Here is a 16,406-nt window from a genome sequence, read left to right on the forward strand (position 1 = left end):
CTCACCCCCTCATCTCCTCTCATCATGACTAGCAAATCTCTGCCACCTGAAATCATCATGCACATCGTATCCTTCCTTGGGTACCGGCTCGCTCCGTATGCGAGTGTGAGTAAACAATGGCAGGCAATCGTCGAAAAACACAGCTTCAGAATGTTATTCATCAACCAAGACCAATTCTCAGATTTTGCTCGCATTGTCACTCCAGAGCGACAGCACAACATTGAAATTCTCTGTTTGACCGTCAATCTACCCCAAGCTCCCTATGCTGCTTTGATGGAAAAAGAGTCCCCCGAGGATCTTCATCGAGATAACCAGGTCTTCACGGACACTATTGTGTCGCTCTTGCGCATTTTGAGCGGCTGGCCAGATCATTATGCAACTAGAATCTGCTTGATAGTTGGTGCTCATTCACTAACCGACTACCGCGATGCCCCGGAGGAAAAACAGAGACCTTTTCATCTTGGCGACCGGCATTACTGGCAGCTTGAGCAATCGTATTTGGATATATTGGGACCACTACACGATATTCCCGCCGTTCCTGCTATTGAACGCCTCGTCATACAAGGAGGTGAAGATAATGGTACCGGAGAGCGGTACATTGCGCCGGCTGTGGTTTCTAAGTTATCACCGAGACTCCCCAAGCTGCTGTTTGCCAATATCTACCTCTGGGACAATGAAAGAATGGACCACAGTCTCCGCAACGGATTGAGGAACGGTATCACCACTTGACCTGGGGCTATATAGTCAAAAACTGACGTGGTGTACAACCTAGACTTTGCTTGCAGCCTATCCCAATGGCCAGCAACACTCAAAGAACTGTACCTCACCTATGTGGGCGATGCCCCTTTGGACCCATGCTTCCCCCTACTGATCCGTTCCACGCCTGGAAATGATCCTCTTTGCTTATCACTGCACAATCTCTCCCTTCAGCTGATCTCTTTGACCTTATACGAAATCATGATTGGTCCCGAGTTATTCTGGCCGTCACAAGAGTCCACTACCGGGCAGCGCCCCCAAATCTGGCCTCTCCTTACTTCCCTCAATGTCACTTACACCCTCGCTAGCCCATCCGGGGAGTGGTTCTTCGATCGAGATCCCATGTGGCCTCCTACCAGCCCTCGTCCAGATACATATGACTCGGACGACTCGGGCAACACAGAGTATATGCCTGCCTTACAAGATCGCTACAAAGACTGCTGGCGAACTAGGCCAGTGCATACCATGGCCAACCAACTTTACCGAGCAGCTGGAAAGGCCGCTCAGAATATGCCAAAGCTTAAACTGATGGTCTTGGCGCCTCAACTAAGTTACTGGGCATACGGTCGCAGACACGGCAAGATTCGAGCAGCGGGCCACTGGTTCATGTATGAAAGGATAGCGGGAGAATCCAAACGCGGACGTGCAATATGGGCAGGATCGGCTGAGTTTCACCCTGAAAAGGATGTTTGTGCAATCTGGAAGGAAGTAGGAAGAAGACATGAGAATATGGATACCGTTATTCAGGTAAGTTATGAGTATTACTGCTTATACTATGTCATCGGTGCTTAACCGGTATTCCTTACAGAATGAAGGATATCTTGAGTGCATGCGCCCAATGGCTTACCGCGACCATTGTTCCGAAGAAGGATGGAAGCAGAAGCATGGCTTCCACCTGTGGGATGGTTAGTTGACGGAAGAAAGAGCCCACAATCCATACGGACTTACAAGTGCTCTTCTATATCTGGCATGCCGATAAAAATGCATAGTTTGTACGGGCCAGTTGTTTGAGTTACCAGGGAACAGAAATACGATTCGATATCCATACGCCTGCCTTGACTGAGTATTCCCAAGGGGTGCACAAGTTACCATTTTATCTGCGGACAGTTCGCATGTATATGCCCCTACCCAGATCTCTCAGATAGCTCTATGATCCAAAACCACAATCAATCCGCATTCCAAACCCGCACATAGTCAACCTCCAACCCGACCTCCTCCCCATCAACAGTATTCTCATCCGGATACCCCGGCCAATTGCCTCCAACCGCAACATTCAACAACAAAAAGTGTCCCTGGTGCGCAATACTCTCCCAGATCTCCTCATCCCCAATCTGCCCCCCTGAAACCCTCCACGTCTCCTCCCCATCAACAAACCACCTCAACACCTCCTCCTCCCAGTCTTCCCCAGATCCAGACCCAGACCGATCAACCTCAAACCCCACAACATGCCACCCACACCCCCAGTCCGTCCCGGGACTCACAACCCCCGTAAACTCATTACACGGCCCCCCACCAGCATCCTTATGTTCAACCCCCCCACAATGCAAATTATGATAAACAACCGGCTCGCCATTAACAACCTCCATAAAGTCCCACTCGCTGCTCATCGGCCAGAAAGTCGGATCGTTGCGGAACTCAGCACCCAATGCCCAAAACGCAGGCCAGATTCCTTTTTGGTTATTGGCCGGGGCGCAGCCTGTGCGCAGGCGGGATTCGATGTAGAGTTTCCCGCCTACTGATGCGGAGAAGGAAGTGCTTGTTGTTTCGAGGCGGGCTGAGGTCCAGGTGTTTGATTGCGGATTGTGGCGCGGGGTTATGAGGAGGGTCTTTGATGAGGTTATAAGGATGTTGGCGGGGGAGGTGGTGTAGGATTGGAGTTCGTTGTTTCCCCAGTTGGGTGCGCCGGTCGGGTAGGATGTTCCTGTTAGGATGGTCCATTTTTGGGAGAGGTATGCTTGGGAGGTATCTTCTTCATTGTTGGTGGAGTAGAGGGATTGTTTGCGGGGGGTGAATTCGTCGTGCCAGGTCAGGGTGTAGCCTAAGCCCGGGGGGAGGATTATTGTTTCGGGGGTTGGAGCTGTATCAGGATTGGAAGTTGCAGGTGGGTGGGATTCTGATTCGGGGATGTCATTGTCGAAATTGAGGTCTGGGAGGATAGAGTGGATGAGGTCGGGGATTGTTGTTGGGCGATCTAGACTGGAGTCTGGGGATCGGATGTGTGGATGGCCATGTGCGATGGCATTCACAGTTGTATAAAGGAAGACAGTGGAGATGGGAAGGAATCGCTTCATTGTGAAGACAGTAATCTAATCAAGAATCAAAGGGTTTGAAGGGTTTCCAGGGAAAAGCAGACTATTTAAGACCCAAGCCAGGGGGAACAGTCACAAAGATCGGAAAAGGCCATCATGTTTGCTTTTGTCGCACACAGTTCTTACAGCGATTTCTTTGTTTCAATGTTTACAAGCAGGATCTAGCTATGACCTTCATGATCGAGGTCTGCCGATCCGATCTAGACGCGCTGATCATCTACGACACATCGAAGTATAAATCATCACGCCGGAATCATTGGGTGCCATATGTGCTCTATGAGTTGGATATGCAGCCACACCAGACTATCACCTCGGCTGACAGATCTAGTTTATGTACAACGCGTCAGACTCGAGTCTAGTCAGACCAAGTCTGGTCTAGGCAGAGACAGTCACATTCGCAATCCACTCATGCAACTTCGTCGCAATCTCATCGCTGTTCTTTTCAAGAAACTGCAGATGCGCGTTCCCGTGAATCCCGACCTTGCCTAGATCTAAATGTTCCGCCTCAACGCCCGCCTGCTTCAGGAATTTGATAAAGCAGTAGTCGTACTGCGCGTGGTACGACGCCTCGCCGGTGTCAATGAGGATCGGCACCTTTGCGAGGTTAGGGAGCTGGCGCGCTGGCTCCTCCTGGATAATGCACTCGAGCAGGTCGTCCGCTTCTGCTGGAACGGTCTTCATCGTGAGCGGTGCGCTGAGGTTTGTCGGCGCGGGCTCATAGGTGAGTGGGACTGAGGTCAAACCCCACAGACGGCTGAGAGTGGTTGAGAAGATCACCTCGCGGAAAGGCGGGCCCTTGGGCTCGATCTGGATCAGAGCTTTGATAAGCTCGGGGCGGCTGTCGGCCCAGGACCAGCCGTAGAGGCCGCCTTGGGAGTGGGTGATGAGCACGACGGGGCCGATCTTGTCGAGAAGGGCCTCGCCGGCGGATTTCATGGTGACCTCTTGGGCCAGGCTGTCGGAGATGGATTGCACATTGCTGGCGTAGTAGGCGTCGAAGATCTCGTCGCCGCGCTCGCCGGTCTGGAGTTGTTAGTGGAGTACTTCGCAGAGACGGTGAACTTACCCCAGGCCACTGGGTGTGCAGCTTGGCTTGCGGCCACAGCGGGTAATCCTGCACGTTGGTGAAGCGCTGCGCGATGAACTCTGCTGAGAAGACAGTCTGGGTGTAGTTGTCTTGAGGGTTGAGAGGCGAGCGCGCTGTCATGGTGCGGTCGGCAATATACACCTCATAACCCTGCTCAAGGAACCAGGACGCCCATCCTCGGCCGCCGTCCGGCTTGTTCAGGAAGTTCTATCGGTGTGAGTTGGCTTCTATTGAGACGCGCGAGACTACTTACTGTACCAGTTTGAGCTCCACCGTGCAGGAAAACAACCGGATACGGCTGCGTAGCTCCAGCAGATGGCGCGAGCTTCTCGACATACATCTGGTTATGGAACAGCCAGCCAGCGGTGGTGTTGACATACTCTCCACCAATATAGAAGTACTCGCGGGTATGCAGAGCTTCAGCGGCAGCGCCCTGCACAAAGGCAGACAGCGCGCATGCAGCCACGGCTAGCCGATGCAACATGTTGACTAGCGAATGACCGAGGAAAGAACAGGCCGAGGAGAATTTGGAACGAAATTCAAAGACCGACCGGAGTCGGAGATGCGCGGATGGATAAATATCCCTGTCTCAGGTGCAGATGGAACCCACGAGTAAGCAGGGGTGCTGTCTCGGGGAAATCTCCGACGCTGAGTCTGGTGGATTTCGAGATCCATTGTGGTGGTTTTATATGGCCATAGTCTGCTCCACCCCGACATTAGCGCTGCACATCATTGCCTTGTGGGAGGCTCTCCAACGGCGAAACAGGATATTTACCAAGCTGCCCTGTGCCCACTGCCCACACTCATAACTGAGGCTGACATGATTGAACCGGGGACGAGATCTCGGATGAGTGATGCTCTTGCATTGTTGTGATGAAAGTGATGAGGGGAGTTGTTGATGGATGAAGAGATGAAGAGAAGAGACGGCAGGGATCCCCACCACGATCAACAATCAGCAACTTCTCCGAGAAAAATCAATCAGAGTTCAACCATCATGAAACCGGCTGTTTTGCTCGCCGATCCCTATTCTGCCCTTCATATTCAGCCTTGAAGCCATCGCCCGCCATCACTCCAGCCGCTCCAACGCCAGCATGCTCCCTGCTGAACCTCCAGCGGTGTTGAACGATGACAGAAGATCTAACAACGACCCTCGCCCTTGTCGGCGTCTTCGGCGGGCTTTCCATCCTGCTGATGGCCTTTCGCTTGTTCATGCGCAAATACCGTAACCAGGACTTTATTCTCAGCGACTACCTGACCTTCATCTGCATTGTGTTTATCCTCGCTCGGTCTGGGTTGACGACGGTTGTGCTGCTCTGGGGGAACAACAATACCGCTCGGCCGGCTGTGGAGATGTCGGACCAGGAGATCTATCAGAGGACTGTGGGGAGCAAGTTAACTCTCGCTAATCGGGCGATATACAATACGTAGTATGTTTTCACCGATACAGAGCCATGAAATGCTAATAGTTGCAGTTTATGGATTCAAAAAGGTGTCGTTTTACTGCTCTGCGAGCGCATCCTGACTGGCCTTCCTCGACCTGAAATGATCGTCAAGATCTACTGGGTCATCCTCATCGGCAGTCTTGCGGCCGTTCAGGGAACCACCTTTGGCGAATGTCGCCCTGCGCGGTTATACTGGCAGGTCGTACCAGACCCAGGTCCGAGCATCTATAAACATCAACGCTCGGAAACTAACAGCTTACAGGAGAGTGTGTGAGAGCAAACACCCAGCTCGTAACCCTCGTCGCCCTGAACATCACCACCGACGCCCTCCTCATCCTCCTCCCAATGCCCTGGCTCCTCCGAGTCCGGAAATCCTGGATGAAGTGCGCCCCCAGTCCCAGTCCACAGCCCAAACCATCACCATCACTAACAACCATAATGACAGACGCCTCCAATACGTCGGCCTCTTCTCCGTCGGCCTCCTTCTAATCGCCATCGCCATCGTCCGCCTCCCTTACTACAGCTCCAGCACAGCCCAAGTAAACCGCAACACGTGGGGTTCCGTGGAAGAATTCTTCGCGGCTTTCGTGGCCAACGTCCCGACATTATTCACACTACGCAAAGACCCGACTAAGGAAAAGGACGAGCCGAGCCATGTTTCCGGGTCGTCGTCGAGGGTGAGGCCGAGGTTTACACCAAACCAGTTCCAGGATTCGGTGCTGCTCACGACGAACGTCGCGATGGATACTGTGGTTTCTGATAAGAGGGGGCGATCGAGGGCGAATTCGAGGTTTGAGACCAGCGAGGAGGATCTGATTACGGCTAGGAGTGTTACTGCTGATGATGCTGATGATGGGGATGATCGTGATGGTGATGAACGGGGGAGAGGAAGGAGGTGAGGTGGATTGTTTCAGATTGAGTAGGTTCAATCTCAATCTCAGATCACCGCACCTAGAGACCCACCATCACTCCAGAGTCTGCTCATTCCCGAATGGAGCGAGTGTTGGAAGGGAAACGGTACTTGATTTCAGCGGCACCACCACCAACCCCAGCTTCAGAACCCAGTGCGTCGATAATTCTCGTCCGGTTACAGTAGCTGAGAGCAACCGGACCTCCTCTCGGGGTACATCTGCAGCCGAAAGACGAAACTCGCAGCGCAAACCTCCTCCTGCTCGCTACGTCTAGTCTAGGTCCCAAAAACTGGAAGGGAATCAAGAAAATACGCCGCAGACGACCGACCAGGTCTGCGCCTAGGGTTGAGTACGGGCTCGGCATCATTACAAGCAACCGTTTCCCAGGCGCTATTCTTGCGGAGCCTTGCAAAGAGCAGTAGACCGACATGCAAGCTCGATACAGTAGCGCGAAGTGATATGGCTACTCGGGATCACTAAGAACAGCACCATCCTGAACAGTGCGAAGACCGCACATCTGTTCAAACTTCGACGTTAGAGACGGATTGCCCTCGCGACGTCCTTCTCTGTACATACACGCATGCGAAAGAGCCGGTAGCACTGGTTCATTCAGCCACGTTACAATGTACAACATAGCTATAAAAACAAGAGAGCAAGATAGGATGAAACCTCTATTTATATTTACATCTGCAAATGCAATCATAACGTAACTATATCATAATGCTACCGCTCGCTCAACAACCATCACCCTCAATGGATCTTGGAATCACACCACACCATGCCAACCTATTCAACACCACCAATGCTCATAATCTTTTATAGATATCCTCTCCGGAATTACATCTCACCAACCCAACCCGCAAGCTCTACTGAAGCTTACAAACCTTCGGCGGCTCACTATAAGCCTCCACAATCTCAACATCGCGCTTGCTGCTCTCGCACCCAGCCGCAGGGCCCATGCAGACAATATAACTAGACACGGATCCATTAGCATAGTTCCACCCCACCACATAAAACTAAAAGGGGGAAACATACTCATCCTCAAAGAACCGGTTGCACGTCCCACCGGGGATAATCCGGTCGCCCGCAACAGCCTGCACGGTCGCGTACTGGTGGAAGATGTCGTTCCAGTTGGGGACCAGCGAGCCGATGCCGCCGGGGACGACCTTGTCGAAGAGGGCGACGATGACTTCTTGCGCGAAGTTTTCGGCGTTGTCTGGTTAGTCTGTTAGATTCTGTTGCTGTTTCATTATATGGGAGGGGAAAGGGAAAGGCGTACTGGTTTGCGCGTAGGCGTCGCAGACGAAGGCGTCTTTGTTGTATTCGTTGAGCCAGGCGTCGGTTGCTGGTGGTTGTTAGTTCTCTCTCTCTCTTATAAGATAAGAGGAATGGGTGACTGGATAAACATACAAGAATAATCACCCTGCTCAAACACCTCGCGGCGATCAATGACATGGCCAGCCTCGTGGATCCAGAATCGCACGTAGGGACCAATGTCGCCGGTATACACGACATCACCGAGGTCAGAGCTGTTCAATCCTGTCAGCAACACTACACTACCTACTCCAGGTGGAAAAAACTCACTAAGTATAAGCCATCAGCCCATCACCCGGCACGCCAATCTGCACGCGCACCATGTTCCTCAGACGCACGGGCATGCGGCCGAAGTTATCGATCATCTGGTCGAGCGAGACCTGGGCGTCGTGGTGGCGGCAGAAGACCCAGGCCGTGTCGCAGTCGTCGTAGTGCACGTTGTACACGTTCAGGTCGTAGGGGTTGAGCCCGCGGTCTTCGGCGACGGCCTTGCAGCGGGCGGGGAGCCCTGTTGTTGTTAGCATTGTAGATTAACTATTGAGCATGGTATAGGGAATGGAAGATGGAGACGTACAACCCCACTCCCACTGGTCGTAGTGGGAGGGTGTGGAGGGGAGGTGCTGGAAGAGGATGTCGTCCATGTGGTCGAAGGGGACGGCCGGGTTGGCGATGGGTTTGTCGAGCAGGGCGAGGGCGCCCGTGAGGCTGGTGAGCGCGAGGAGCGCTTTTGATGTCATTGTAGAGAACATGATGGTGGTTGGAGATGGAGTGGATTGTGATAGTCAGGCAGAAAACTCTCGAGGGATCTGCATGGTTTTATACGCGCCGTGGCCGGCTGCGCCTTGATGGCCGGGCATGTTGTTTTCCTTTTGGCCCCCGAGAGATCGGCTGCAGGCTAACTGTGAAGAGGATCACAAATCACTTAATCTAATTCTCAGCCCCAGGATCCACCCAGCTGAGGTTGTCTTCAAGTTGCTTGTTGTTGCAAGCTCAGGAAATGGCAGCTTTCTTCAGGAAACCCGTCGCTTCGAGCCGCCATGGCGCTCTCTTTCAACAAGACTTGGGCTATTAATGGTATGGTGCTCCTGGAGCTCCGGCTCCGCTAGTGCTGATACATCATACCGGTAGGGCAGGGTGGGCTCTGCCTGCCCTGTGCCTGTGGCCTGATTTCAGACTTGCAGCTGTTGGATGCGTGGAGCTATGGACTCATAGAAATGCAATCATTATCCAACTCTCCGATCAAAAACATCGATTGGCAGAGCAGAATGCTACACGAGGCAAAGACACCCTCTGTCTCGAGGTTGCATTGGCGGCTGGATCCAAGCCCTGAGCTAACCTCGCTAGCCTGGGACTAGACCCCATCAGGCTCGCTTGCCGGTCTCATTTCTCTGAAGGACCGGAGGATCACTGGGCTGAGCAAGCCTCGAGCCTCAAGCTAGGGTGAGGCTGACGGAAAACATCTGGGGAACGACCAAGGTCCTTGCTACGTCCATACATCTGGTCAGGCCAGAGAGCTTATTCTTCTCCTATCTCGAGTATCAGACTCGGCTGTAGTAGAGCCCTAGCTAATCAACGCTGAGCAACTGAATGAGACGAAAGATTCGTTTACCTATCCTGCTGGCTGTTGGCTGCACTGCCCCATCTGCATGCATGGCCCCAGGAAGTTACAGTACCATCGGCCCCGAATTAGCCTGGTGAGATATCATAAGCTAGGGCTGGCAGTACGGATTGACTTGGGTCAAACCAAGTTCGCTAATACGCTGACTCGACACTAATCAGTTGTTGTTTATGTTTTAGTGGTACCACCCGTCCAGGCCTACAAGGTAAAGAAGATTGGCGACTTGATAATACTCATGGTGTGTATGGATGTATCATGATAGAGAAGAATACTCACATACAATAACCAAACGGGGTGAGTTTTGACACTCTGGTTCAATCAGCGAGCTGCTACTGGGGCATCGAAGCTAAGGTTCGACCTTTGCGTAATAAAAATAGATCTAGATCTGATTAGCTGCAGTCGTAGGTCTACTAGATGTCAGGAGCTCGTCACTTTTGCTGATATCACTACAGATTTGTAGTTATCATGACCACGAGGAATTTTGGTAGTGTCCGTCAGTTGCAATGGTGCCAGGCCCAGGTTTGACCTCCGCTAGCCCGCATAGACAGTCATTCCTCTACATTGGGTGGATGTAGTTCTGTCATAGACTTCTATTGCACTAGTTCAGTCTTTCCTCTTTCATAGCATTGTTTGAGATAAGACTCTGATATACTATTACCGTAGTTGAAATGGAAAGAGCGGCTTTAGGGTTTCATATGATAAAGAGCAGATGAAAGACATCACTGCTACAAAGATGTGATACTATGAATCAATCATTCTTTGTACTGACATCTGAATACATTTGTAGAACTGTTATATATACAAGATGGAATGCCTGTACTGAATCCACACACCAATCCATCACATCCATGTACAAGATCACAAATCCCATTTCCAACTCCAACTCATCCAACATGACTACGCAAAGCCTCCCCGTCGGCAGCATCCTCAACATCGGCGGCAGCGAGCTCACCCAGACCCTCCGCGCCTCCCTGCAAGAAGACTTCCTGCTAGAAAACACAACCAGCGAGTCCAAAACAACCACAAGAGCCCTCCCCACAGAGCTCTTCTACACATCCCCCAGCATCCCCCTCTTACAATCCATCCACAACCTCCCCGACAACCACCAACCCCGCGACGAGCTCGCCCTACTAGAAACCCACGGCCGCGAAATCGCCGCGCAGATCCCAAAAGACTGCACAATCCTCGACCTAGCCTCAGGCACCAGCCCGGCCGCTCTCACTCTCCTCTCACACCTCAACACCCTCAAAACAAAAGTCTCATACTACGCCCTCGACATCAACAGAGAAACCCTCGAGTCCAGCATCCGCACGCTCTCCGCCAAGAAATACAAACACATCCGCCACCACGGCCCCTGGGGCACGCTCGAAGACGGCAAAGAGTGGCTGAGCAACCACGCCCTCACCGTCTCCCCCTGCGTCCCAAAATGCATCCTAGGTCTGGACTCTCTCTTCGGAAGATACAGTCCTGACCTCTTAGTCGAAGAACTGCGCTCCTGGCGCGCGCTTCTAGTCCCCTCTACCACAGACTCAATCTTCTTAACCCTCGACGCCCGCTCCACGCCTTCTTCCCTGCGAAGAACCTACCACGACCAGACACACACGTGGGAGAACTTTATCCGCCAGGGGCTGGTGGCCAGCAACGCGCTCCTCGGCGCACGGTGGTATAGACCCGAAGACTGGGTTCTGGGCGGGGTTGTTGATGTGGAGGGACAGGAGAGTGCGTCTGCTGCGTTTGTTCCGGCCGCGCGGCATGTGTTTACGGTGAGTGCGGTGCGGAATGTGGAATGTAAGAGGCTTGGGATGAGGATTCGGAAGGGCGAGGTGATTGCGTGTTGCGAGGAGTGGAAGTATGGGGTTGAGAGGGTGGAGGGGATGGTGCAGGAGGCGGGGATGGTGCAGAAAGGGAAGTGGCAGGCGCCTGGGGGGGGAAGTTTGGGGGTTTTTGATGCGGGTTGAGTGAGTTCTTCTAATGGTTTGGCTGGTCTCTCGTTTAACTTTAGCCACGTTGTGATGGAATACGGGGGCGGTCTTGGATAGAAGCTTAGAAATAGAAACACTTGTCTTCTATTCCTCATACTCTGGTGCCGCCGCTGGACAGAATAGCCCTAAATCGCAAAAAGACTATCTTGATCTCTAACCCCGGGATAGTGTGGAATTTGCAGCACATTAGTACTTCATTATAGTCAAGAGGGTAGTCTGATATCAGATTTCGAGTGACCCGTGCTTATACAATGCCATCTACAAAAAGCACTAGATAGTTAGAGCTACCTGGCTGGCTGCAATGGGGGCAATGCTTTAACCAGCCAAACCAGATATATTCAGCCCAACACCAAAGCAACAACTACCTCCTACAAACACCACAATCCCAGACTCTCTTCTCTCCTAATACATCTCCCGATTCCTCATCTCGACCGGCAAGAAAACCATCAACACCGAACTCAACCAAATCCCCCCCGCGCCCAACCAAAGCACGCCCGCCCGCCCCTCATCAATATACTTCTGCCCTGCAAACGGCGCCACGATCCCCGCGATGCGTCCCAACGTACTCAACATCCCGCTCGCACTCGCCCGATACGTCGTATCGAACAACTCCGGCGCAGACGCATACAGCACCGCATTGAAGTACGTCTGCATAATATACTCCAGCGCATTTAACCCAACATACCCGGCGGTTGTTTTGACTTGCGTGTACAGAGCCATGGAGAGGCCCTGCAGCGCAGCGGAGATCACGAGCGACCATTTCCGGCCGAGCAGGGGCAGTTGCACGGAGAAGAGGGCGATGATCGCGCCGATGATGCCGGGAAGGTAGATGTAGATGTATTGGCGGTAGGTTTCTGTGACGCTGCTGGCGCCGGCGTCGACGTTGTTTCTCAGCAGGATGATGGGCAGGAAGGCGCCGGCGAGGTTAAAGGACCAGTAGTTGCCCTGCACGAGTTAATATCTATTTCATCTCCTTTCATAGATAGATCATTGGGAATTGTGCGTGGTGCTGGAAACATACCATATATGCCAACCCCAGCAAAACAAACGTATAGCAAGCAAGCTTATTCGTGAACAGGCCTCGTAGGAAACTGATTTCCCGAATTGCGCGCATAAAGACGCCCTTTGCGTCGCTCCGACTGCCAGACGCAGAGAGCTCCGCCCCCTCGATCCCCATTTCGCGATCGATCGCGCGGAAATCCTCAATTGTCAGCGTGGGCATCGGCGCGCCGTTGAACTTTGCGATCTTATGTAGCACGTCGATCGCATCTTGCTCGCGGCCTTTACTAACCAGGAACTTTGGGCTTTCATGGAACCGGAAGATGAAATACCGCGCGAAGAATATGAATAGTGTCATCGAGCCAATCACGATGACCGTGTATCTCCAGCCCATATTCCCGGAGACAGAGCAGCAGGGCTCGCCGTCTCCGAGCTCACTGCTGTTACATGCAGGCAGGGTCGTTTCGCAGCGGTAGCGCGCTGCAGTGCCGTAGGCGATTGCGGAGGCGACGACCACGCCGACGGGCTGCCACATGCTCATGAGCGAGACGAGGTAGCGGCGCTTCGGGGGCATGAATTCCAGCGCAATGGTGGCGTCGATGGGGATGTTGCCGCCGAGGCCGATGGAGGCGAGGAAGTAGACGCCGCAGATGGCGCCGTAGTTGTATTTGCACGCGGCCTGGTCGGTTAGAATAGACTTAAGGTATACTAGAATGGGGACGTACGAGGAGCATGCCGAAGACAGAGGTGATGAGGCAGGTGAGGTTGAAGGCCCATTTGCGGCCGATGATGTCGGTTATTATGCCGAAGGAGAAGGCGCCGACGCTGGAGATGTTAGAATACATTATCTCGTATAGGGTTGAAGAGGACTCACGCAAGACCGGCGTTCGCGCAGGTGAATATCAGCCCTTGTCTTCCTGCTGGCACGTCCATTTCCTGGCTTCTGTCTGTCAGCACTCGACTCATTCCATCCCTCGAGAGGAACATACTAGATCGCACTCGCAATCAACCCAACACCCTGCGACCACGCCAGGTCTAAAAAATACCCAAACCCGCAAAGCATCCAGATACACTGCTGGTACCGTCCGAATCCAAGCTTATCAAGCTCTCTAGTTGGCCAGTCAGTACACCAATAATCTCAGACGCAACGCTGGAACTCACTCATTAATCAACGAAGCCTTGCGCTCGAAATACGTAAGCTCATGCTGTACCGTCCCCCGTAACGTCCCCTGCAAGATACTCCCCTTGGAATGATCATGATCAACGTTGGTACCATCGTGCTTGAGCTTATCGTCGTCAGGAATAGAGATATCCTTTGAATCCACCGTTTCAGACGGCTGCTCGACTGCGGTCTTTGGTTGTGCTACTGCTGCTGATGCTGCTGGGTCTGACATTGTGGAACAAAGTGGAGTGATGGAGCCAGTGTCGTTGATTGTCTGGGCAGGAGACTGGGTTGGTTATAGCTCTTTCGAGGTTGGTCTGTTGGAGGCTGTCGGAGAAGCCGATCTGGACCGGGGAACCCGCGTGGCAGAGCTTGGAGTTCTTATCTCCGCGAACGGCAAGGATTGATTGCTGATTATATTGCGGGGAGATAGGCTTGTTTTTTTTTTTATCTCGCGTTGTTGGGATTTGGAAGTCCGAGGCGGATATACTTCGGGGTGGTTGGGCAATGCAAGGGTTGATATCGGGGTCCGCTAGTTATTGATATCTCACAGAAGCTACGTTGATGGACTGTGGTTACTCGTAATGACAGAGTCATGGATTCCATTATTCACCTGCTCTCTACTGCTTGACAAGGTACACCCTTCCCTCCAGAGCCCCCAGCACCTCCTTCTCCCTCACCTCCCCATGCGTAGACATAATCAACTCCAAATCGACCTTCTCCTGCACCCCCAACTCCTCTTTACCTAACAGTACAAACCCCCTCTCCCCCGTCGTAAAGTTCAGCACAACCAGCGCCTTCCCCCGCTCACTCTCCTTAACAAACACAAACAAATCCTCATTATCCGGCCGCAGATCCCGAAAATCCCCATACACCAGCAAATCCTTATACTCGCGGCGAAACCCCAGCATCCTCCGCCAAAACGCAAGGACACTACCCGGATCGTCTAGCTGGTCCGCAACATTGATCTCCTTCGCGAGCGGGTGACTCTCCATCCACGGCCTCTGAACCTCCTTGCCCTGTTTCTCTGCTTCCTCCGAGAACCCGCCGTACAACCCCCCGCTCCAACAGATTGGGAGGCGGCCATGGTCTCGCGCGAAATACGCTAGCGCGTCAAAGGCCTTCTCGAGCTCTTCTTTATTCTCAGCGCCGTACTTCTCCTTGATTGAAGCGATGTGCCCGATACTCCCTATATCGATGTAGTTTTCGAGCGGGTATAGCGCCTTCGGCGCGTTCACGGTGCCGATTTCTTGGCCTTGGTAGATATACTGTGTCCCCGTGAGACAGGCCTGCATGAGGGCGAGGAGCTTTGCGCTGCGGACACGGAATTCAGGTCTATCGTCCGCGAAACGGCTGATCGAGCGCGCTTGGTCGTGGTTCTCCAGGAAGACGGTTGTCCAACCGTCTGTATTGGAGATGAGAGATTGGGTTGCGTCGACGGCCCTTTTGAAGTCCGGAAGGGTGAAATCGCGGGGTTTCGCGTCGTAGGTGATGTCGCTGCCCATGCCGACGGTGACGACGTCGAATTGGAAGACCATGTTGAGTTTTTGTGAGTCTGCGGAGACGTAGCGGAGGACGTCCTGCAGGTCGGGAGTATTGGGGAGTTCGCCGACGGTGATGGCGTTGTATTTGGTGAAGATGGCGCTCATTTCAGCGAGGAACTCGTGCATGCGGGGGCCGTTGCAGAAGAGCGTGGAGGCTGGTTGGAAGGGGGTTGTTGGATCGATGATTTCGGCGTCTGGGAATGCGGTTGGTTTGCTGTACATGTTTACGACGTCGATGCGGAAGCCGTCGACTCCGCGCTTGAGCCAGAATTCCATCGAACTGGCGTAGATGGCTTTGCGGGCTTCGGGGTTTTCCCAGTTTAGATCTGGCTGCTGCGCGGCGAAGATGTGGAAGTAGTATTCCTGCGTCGTTTCATCCCATTCCCATGCGCTGATGGGACCCCATGCCGCTCGCCAGTTGTTTGGTGGGAGGCGTTTCCCCTCGGGGGAGTATCGCGGGGGTCGCCAGATGTACCAGTCGCGCTTGGGGTTATCCTTGCTGGAGCGCGATTCTTTGAACCACTGGTGCTGGTCTGAGGTGTGGTTTATTACCAGGTCTAGCATGATTTTCATGCCGCGAGCGTGGGTTTCGCGGATGAGAACTTCCATGTCCTCCACCGTTCCGTAGGGAGGATAGACAGCTTCGTAGTTGGCAATGTCGTAGCCCATGTCGACTTGCGGGCTGTCGTACATTGGAGACACCCATATTACGTTCACGCCTAGATTGGCGAGGTAGTCAAGCTTGGAGGTGATTCCGGGCAGGTCGCCGATGCCATCGCCGTTGGAGTCGCAGAAGGAGGCTGGGTAGATCTGGTAGACCACCGCCTCTTTCCACCACTGCCTGGTGTGCGTGCTGAAGGTCATAGTTGCGTTGAGGTGCTAGCAACGATGCTCGAGATACTGCAAGTGCCTTATCGACAAAGATATGGAGTATGTGGGTGAGATGGATGTGTCGGGAGAAGCCGATGCACCACACGATGGGCATCGGCATTACCGACGAGATCGTTCAGTGAATCCTGCAGGATCTTAGGCCCTTATCTATTACCCCGCAGATTTCTTCTCATCCAGTACTTTGGAAACGGCGACGCCGGCTCGGCAGTATCACTTCAGTATGAATCATACCTGAATGGGAGTGGTTGACGACGCAGGCCTAGAATTTGGCATGCGATACACGAGACCAATTGCTGCGGAGGGATTGCTGATATAGATAGAGAGCCCATAATCAGGGGTAGCTATGTAGGCGTAAGACCGTCGCCTTGTCATGTATCTCTAATCCTACACC

At 53.1% G+C, this 16,406-nt stretch overlaps 8 protein-coding genes across 8 annotated transcripts; 3 read left to right on the top strand and 5 right to left on the bottom strand.

Annotated features, from left to right (window-relative positions):
* Positions 1-24: 24 nt before the first annotated feature.
* On the top strand, positions 25-1,666 carry BJY04DRAFT_215903 (uncharacterized protein; the record flags this gene model as incomplete). Its single annotated transcript, XM_073715592.1, has 3 exons — positions 25-715; positions 773-1,503; positions 1,565-1,666. The coding sequence occupies 3 exons, from the start codon at positions 25-27 to the stop codon at positions 1,664-1,666; spliced, it is 1,524 nt and encodes a 507-aa protein (XP_073573839.1).
* Positions 1,667-1,922: 256 nt separating this feature from the next.
* BJY04DRAFT_215904 (glycoside hydrolase family 16 protein) lies at positions 1,923-3,047 on the bottom strand (the record flags this gene model as incomplete). Its single annotated transcript, XM_073715593.1, has 1 exon — positions 1,923-3,047. The coding sequence occupies one exon, from the start codon at positions 3,045-3,047 to the stop codon at positions 1,923-1,925; it is 1,125 nt and encodes a 374-aa protein (XP_073573840.1).
* Positions 3,048-3,199: 152 nt separating this feature from the next.
* On the bottom strand, positions 3,200-4,742 carry BJY04DRAFT_183811 (alpha/beta hydrolase). The gene is made up of 3 exons (XM_073710516.1): positions 4,406-4,742; positions 4,132-4,359; positions 3,200-4,088 (listed from the first exon to the last, which is right to left on the bottom strand). Exons 1-3 carry the CDS (start codon positions 4,634-4,636, stop codon positions 3,441-3,443), a joined length of 1,107 nt encoding a protein of 368 aa, XP_073573841.1. The 5' UTR covers positions 4,637-4,742; the 3' UTR covers positions 3,200-3,440.
* Positions 4,743-5,277: 535 nt separating this feature from the next.
* Positions 5,278-6,493, top strand: BJY04DRAFT_215906 (uncharacterized protein; the record flags this gene model as incomplete). Its single annotated transcript, XM_073715594.1, has 4 exons — positions 5,278-5,579; positions 5,625-5,809; positions 5,857-5,977; positions 6,040-6,493. The coding sequence occupies 4 exons, from the start codon at positions 5,278-5,280 to the stop codon at positions 6,491-6,493; spliced, it is 1,062 nt and encodes a 353-aa protein (XP_073573842.1).
* A 668-nt stretch (positions 6,494-7,161) lies between these two features.
* BJY04DRAFT_20791 (uncharacterized protein) lies at positions 7,162-8,640 on the bottom strand. Its single transcript, XM_073713917.1, has 6 exons — positions 8,394-8,640; positions 8,090-8,327; positions 7,916-8,034; positions 7,785-7,850; positions 7,541-7,721; positions 7,162-7,477 (listed from the first exon to the last, which is right to left on the bottom strand). The coding sequence occupies exons 1-6, from the start codon at positions 8,566-8,568 to the stop codon at positions 7,372-7,374; spliced, it is 885 nt and encodes a 294-aa protein (XP_073573843.1). The 5' UTR covers positions 8,569-8,640; the 3' UTR covers positions 7,162-7,371.
* A 1,690-nt stretch (positions 8,641-10,330) lies between these two features.
* BJY04DRAFT_215908 (uncharacterized protein) lies at positions 10,331-11,395 on the top strand (the record flags this gene model as incomplete). The annotated part of the gene is made up of 1 exon (XM_073715595.1): positions 10,331-11,395. One exon carries the CDS (start codon positions 10,331-10,333, stop codon positions 11,393-11,395), a length of 1,065 nt encoding a protein of 354 aa, XP_073573844.1.
* Positions 11,396-11,821: 426 nt separating this feature from the next.
* On the bottom strand, positions 11,822-13,812 carry BJY04DRAFT_206200 (major facilitator superfamily domain-containing protein; the record flags this gene model as incomplete). Its single annotated transcript, XM_073713686.1, has 7 exons — positions 11,822-12,364; positions 12,441-13,097; positions 13,144-13,243; positions 13,293-13,358; positions 13,408-13,527; positions 13,580-13,623; positions 13,684-13,812. 7 exons carry the CDS (start codon positions 13,810-13,812, stop codon positions 11,822-11,824), a joined length of 1,659 nt encoding a protein of 552 aa, XP_073573845.1.
* Positions 13,813-14,200: 388 nt separating this feature from the next.
* BJY04DRAFT_206201 (glycoside hydrolase family 13 protein) lies at positions 14,201-15,988 on the bottom strand (the record flags this gene model as incomplete). The annotated part of the gene is made up of 1 exon (XM_073713687.1): positions 14,201-15,988. The coding sequence occupies one exon, from the start codon at positions 15,986-15,988 to the stop codon at positions 14,201-14,203; it is 1,788 nt and encodes a 595-aa protein (XP_073573846.1).
* Positions 15,989-16,406: the final 418 nt, after the last annotated feature.

The sequence above is a fragment of the Aspergillus karnatakaensis genome (assembly GCF_047715665.1).
Source record: "Aspergillus karnatakaensis strain CBS 102800 unplaced genomic scaffold BJY04scaffold_12, whole genome shotgun sequence".
Lineage (NCBI taxonomy): Eukaryota > Fungi > Ascomycota > Eurotiomycetes > Eurotiales > Aspergillaceae > Aspergillus > Aspergillus karnatakaensis.

Excerpts from the sequence above, each read along its gene's own strand:
- BJY04DRAFT_183811 (XM_073710516.1), bottom strand. The coding sequence starts at position 4,636 with ATGTTGCATCGGCTAGCCGTGGCTGCATGCGCGCTGTCTGCCTTTGTG. Across the intron at positions 4,360-4,405 it reads GTGGAGCTCAAACTGGTACA|AACTTCCTGAACAAGCCGGA; the intron begins GTAAGTAGTCTC and ends TCACACCGATAG. Across the intron at positions 4,089-4,131 it reads TGCACACCCAGTGGCCTGGG|ACCGGCGAGCGCGGCGACGA; the intron begins GTAAGTTCACCG and ends TAACAACTCCAG.
- BJY04DRAFT_20791 (XM_073713917.1), bottom strand. The coding sequence starts at position 8,568 with ATGTTCTCTACAATGACATCAAAAGCGCTCCTCGCGCTCACCAGCCTC. Across the intron at positions 8,035-8,089 it reads GGGCTGATGGCTTATACTTA|CTCTGACCTCGGTGATGTCG; the intron begins GTGAGTTTTTTC and ends AGGATTGAACAG. Across the intron at positions 7,722-7,784 it reads CGACGCCTACGCGCAAACCA|ACAACGCCGAAAACTTCGCG; the intron begins GTACGCCTTTCC and ends CAGACTAACCAG.